Genomic DNA, 5,297 nt, shown 5'->3' on the forward strand with positions numbered 1-5,297 from the left:
ATTATCCAATGTAGTAAGCAAAAAGCCTTTCTGAGCTGCTTTGGGGCATGCTCTCAAGCAACAGTTCCTCATATTGCAGCAAACTTGTGTGAAATCTAAATAAGCACAGTCTGCTTTACTGATTTAAACATCTTTCTCTGGTTTCTCTTCTGTAAGCTGTGGTCACTACTTATTATTATCATAGCACTACAAGGAGTAGAAGTTCTGGCCTCCATCTAAGTCAAAGCAGCTGGGTTTATCACTGTTGTCATTTCAGAGGTCTGCAGCCTCCTCCTGGAAAGCAGAAGGAGGAGGTGCTTTGGACCCGAAAGAAACCAAAGCCCTAGAGGGAAGCCCCAAGTTTCCTGCAGGTTCACTAACCATGGAGGATGGTTTGCTCCCTTTCCAGTGCCTGTGACTCATGTTAACAGGGTGGGAGTCAGACAGCAAGAACTGTGAATGCATCTGAAATCACAGAAAAAGCAGTATGTTTAGGTGTAACACAGGCATTCCCTCACTTTTTTGACTCTGGCCTATATGTAACTCTGTTCATAAGCAAGTAAAAATAGAGATTTTGTTATTAATAGATAATTGAAGTTATCAGCAACTATGACCCCAGGTTGGAAGTAGCTGAACTTGAAAACCTAACACAAGGTTTTCACAAGCACACAATCTATGATCGCTCCCAGACAGAAAGGAGCTCTTGATCTCCTGTACATGAAACCTCGGTTGCCATTACACTGACCAGTAAACTGAACACTTTCTTACCAAGGGGCACAGGAAGCAGAGGAAATCGTGCAGAAATGAAACTAAATCACCTTCCATGGCAGATCTATCCCCTGCCTAAAGGGACTCTCCTACACCACGCATAGGTACAGCCCACAACACTTCCACAGAGGCACATCCTGTCTCTGAGCATCCAACAAGCCTTGTTCCTCTTCTCTCAACCAGTGCTGCTGCTTCTTCTGTTTCATTGTATTGTCTTAATTTAAACCTTCACCTTTCTTCTTCATCTTCCTTTTCTCCAGTGTGGAACCTGGCATGCCCAGTTCCTTCCTTCCTTTAAGTCTACTTGAGATGCTAGTCTTGACCTGGATCTCTGATGAGTATACGTGCATTTCTCTTCCAACCTTTATTCTCACCACTGGTTAAGGCAACCTATGTGCTGATGAAGCAAGAAGCAAAAGCAGGAGCTGAAAGTTCATTTGAACAGGCTGATGTGACTTAATTTCCTTTTGTAGTCAAAAGAGAAACTAATCTAAAACTTAAGACCTAGATTACAGAGTTGAGGTGAGTGAGATATATAGATTTAGCAGAAGAGTGTGAAGATGAAGGATTAACACGCTGAACAGCTTCCACATCCAACCTTCAAGGAACATTTTGAGGACGAAGCAACCCAAAGGTATGAAATATCAATAGAGAAGAGCAGCTTCTGACCCCCAGCAGTTTTTGTGTCAGCCGGCGGTGACAAGAGAATTATCTGTGCAGCAGCCTTGCAGGGTTTTTGGCATCACTTCACATCCAAAGTGCTCCGGCTGGACTCAGCAGGCAAATGGAGTACACAGAGCTCTTTATCTCGAAGCCTGTGTCAGCTCTGCAGTGATGGCTGTCACACAGCAGCCATTTTAGGAATGCAATTTCTTCGTGTCTCTTCTGCATTATTACTTGGTGGGTCACTTCAGGTCCTGTGGACAGAGCACAAGGCTGCAAGGCATCTCTCTGTTCTACCCAGAGGCTGTGAGTGTCGTTTCATGATCATTATAACCCATCGAAACCAGCAGTGTCTGTCACTTGCTTTGCCTTCCTGTGTGTTTCTGCACAGCCAGCTGATCATTCTGCCATCCAAGCACCATGTCAGGCAGCAGCCTGTCCTTACGTGAGATGAAGTGATGCTGGAACCGCACCTGGTGTGTACCATTATCCACCTGGCTCTTTTCCCTCAGTGTTCTGTCTGCTGGAGCAATTCCACGTTTCAACTCCCTCGGTCTCCAAAATGGGCATCCCTCCTGCTCTGAATCCCGGTCTAGATGAGACAGTCACCCTCAGAGTTATCCTGCAGGCTCCACATCCTTGCTCTTCCTTACAACCCTTTCTGTTTCTCTTGCTGACTTTTAGCACCTTTGATCTTTTCAGTCCAATGTGTTTATTCACCTCTTTCACACCTTATTCTTCCTAACGACTTTACTTAATCATAGGAGAGAAACCTCTCAGAGGAAACCATCCTCACACCACAGCAGAGGGGGGCTGACATCTTTCTCTTTAATTTCTACTCAAGAAACTTCTTTTCAGTGTCTCTAGAAGAGCCCTGCCTCCACGCTTGCCTCTTCTTAGTGAGCTGTTTTATAGTAATGAAAGAGTCTGGGGTCAGAATTCACTCCTGCAGCTCAGGCACAAGCTCCAAGCACCTCTGCCTTTGCATGTCTTTCTTTCCTAACAGCAGCAACTATCAAGTCACTTTTCATATATGTCTGAAGCTTATTTTGCTTATAACACTTAAACAATGAGTAGCCCCATCTGATAGCATCTTAGAGAGAAATCTGCTACCCCTTGCTAAACACTTTGTTATTCTGGCACATTCAGCTTCAATATTAAACATAAGACAAGTTGAGGAAGAAAAGTGCATTTATAATGGAAAAAACCCTGCTCTGCTGCAGATTTCTTCACTTGATGGGGGGCACTGTCCTACAGGTCCAAGCACAGCGCTGGGCTCTGACAGCTCAGCAAGGTTTTAGCAGCTCTCTCCACAGGAGCAAAACAGTATCAGATGTCGAACACATGCGACTGCTATCTCAGTGAAGCAAGTAAAAAGGCTTGTGCCTTCCTGTCTGTGGGCTGAGAAAACCCTCAGCCTTCTCGGTCAGACAGGAACACCAAAGGCCCTGCTTTTCTCATTGGTTATATATGCTGCATGCTATGGACGTGTGAAACGGCAAAGAAGAAGCAGGAAGTCACGAAACTAAGAGCTTATGAGGTAATATTTAATATTATTTCTAGACATAGTGAAAAAAGCATGATGTGTTTCTGAGTAACAGGAAATGTTGGCAGCTTAGCTGCAATTATGCTGTTCACAGCAGCAAAAAGGTTATACCTTCCGAAAGCCAGTTTGAAATATTAACAATCTACATCAGAAAGTGAACTTGTGCCGGAAGCAGGAAGTCATCTTCCTCAAGCTTGTGAAACCTCTATTATAACCAAGTTCCTGGGAAAGCAAATTCCTCCTGCATGTCTCAGGGACACGCAGCACATACACAATTTTAAACCATCTAAATGCTTCCAAGATCATGCATTTTAGAAGGGAGCGAACAGCAAGGGTTGTATCAGTCTCGCACACAACACTGCAAAGGTCGCCTAAGGATGCTTTGCCTGATGCTTCGTACACAAGAAGTTTCTCTGAAAATGTTTTGCAGTGGCAGTCTATCACGTTACAGAAATCACCTGTACAGAAATCAGTCCACATTATGCCTTAAGCCTACATAGGAATGCAGCTGTATGTGGCTATGTCCAACAAGTGCCAGTAAGATTATATCTTGCAGAAGATTGTTCCCAATTAAGTTATAACTTAGAATAGCCAAGGTATTTGCAGTAGAATAGCTCAGGTGAAACTCTATAGCAAAAAGACTCAGAACAGTTCAATTTCTTCTGAAGCAGGAAGAAATTCAACCTTTAGCTGCAGCTCTTTATTTTTAATGTGCTCTACGCTAGAAATTGAGGCTGCTGCTGCTTTATGGGTGCCCTGCACCCATCCAGGAAGATGCTAAAAAAGTGTCACAGGCGTCTTCATAAAGTTCCAACAAATTATGGGTACAACTTCTTCACGTTTCTGTATTGTTCACTTTCAGTAACCTTTGAAGGGGGATCTTAGGAGGATGCTGAACTGCAGTGCAACCCAGCAGAACCACTCCTCCAACGAGACACTGCCACGCACCTCAGAGAGGCTCCACACCATTCTCATGGCCCTGTACATCATCGACCTGGCTGGTGGCACCCTCGGGGTCATCATGATGTCCCGTAAGTTATTCCAGCGGCGATCGCAGTCTGTGACAACCGTTTTCATCGTCAGCCTCCTGGTGCTGCACACCTTCATGCTGCTCAGCATCCCCTTCCGCCTCAGCTATTACGTTTCGAGGGAGTGGAAATTCGGGAGGCTCGCCTGCAAGCTCACAAGCGTCATCCTCTACATCCACATGTATGCCACCTTTGTGTTTTATGTGGGCATCATCATAATACGCCTCTTCCAACTCGAGTTTAGGAGGTGCTATGCTACAGCCTATGTATGCTACAGTGGGTGCTGTCTGGCTGGTGGGAGCCCTGGTGATCACCCCTCTTCTTCTGTCATACTACGGCACCTCTAAGACATACCAGTCCTCTGAATGCTTCCAGTTCCACAGGGAGATACAAGAGGCACACATGGTGATCATCAGCTACTGCTTGGTTGGGGTTTTGGTGGCAGTTTGTGCTGTGCTCACCGTAATGCAGCTGTTCGTGATCTATAGACTGGCTGTGAAACACTGGCCTGACATCAACTCCCATGTGGAATTCAGGGCTCAGGCAAAGAGTTTCTTCTTCATCTTGGTAACATTAGTGTGCTTTATGCCTCATCATGCATTCAGAGTGTATTACATCCAAAACTACCACCTGGATAAAGACTATAAACTACTCTTATACAACGAAATTTTTCTAGCTTTAACAGCAATGTGCTGCTTGGATATGTTGTGCTTCCTCACAGGAATAGCCCACTGACCTGGGAACTGCCAGGGAACCCAGCTGCAGTGTGTCAACACTGGCTTTTGGCAGAAATAAAGCTGTGTCAGGACTCTGCTAGGGAAACTGCTGAGCTTTCAGCAGGGCTGCACAGGCCTGTAGAGCTGCTTGCCTCTTGCAGACCAGTAAGATCCATCTTTCAGAAGCCACTGGGTTTCATCTTCTCTCTGGAAGGCAGACACACGAGTCTTGCTCTAGACTTTGACCTAAGAATTACACCCTGAAGCTGCATTAAGATTTTCTTCAGCCATCCCTCTCTAACAATTACAGCATCCATTCCTTCCTAATTGTAACTCAAAGTGTCCCACTAACAACAACCCACTGTGGTCAGCAAATTGTCACCTAACAGCTTATGGCAATTGTACTGCTGAAGGGAAGAGAGGAAAGAAAGCAGCTCCTTGACAGGATTTTTGTGCGAGTGATTTTATATCACAAGGACGTAAAGTCTACTCAAACAAAAAGTAATCAGGGCACGAATCAGGGAATGAATGAAACACTGTAGTAGCAGATTTCAGTAGGCTCCTTCTTTCTTCGCTTACACAAAGTGTATAATTAAA

General features: G+C 44.9%; 1 protein-coding gene across 1 annotated transcript; it reads left to right on the top strand.

Annotated features, from left to right (window-relative positions):
• Nucleotides 1-1,652: 1,652 nt before the first annotated feature.
• On the top strand, nucleotides 1,653-5,046 carry LOC130611103 (probable G-protein coupled receptor 141). Its single transcript, XM_057431510.1, is given in 3 exon segments — nucleotides 1,653-1,886; nucleotides 3,819-4,256; nucleotides 4,258-5,046. Coding segments are annotated over 2 exon segments (873 nt in total). The 5' UTR covers nucleotides 1,653-1,886; nucleotides 3,819-3,845; the 3' UTR covers nucleotides 4,720-5,046.
• The last annotated feature ends 251 nt before the right edge of the window (nucleotides 5,047-5,297 follow it).

This window comes from Pezoporus wallicus, unplaced genomic scaffold (genome assembly GCF_028554395.1).
Source record: "Pezoporus wallicus isolate ANWC-B61680 ecotype Strahan unplaced genomic scaffold, APGP_CSIRO_Pwel_v1 scaffold_11491, whole genome shotgun sequence".
Taxonomy (NCBI): domain Eukaryota; kingdom Metazoa; phylum Chordata; class Aves; order Psittaciformes; family Psittacidae; genus Pezoporus; species Pezoporus wallicus.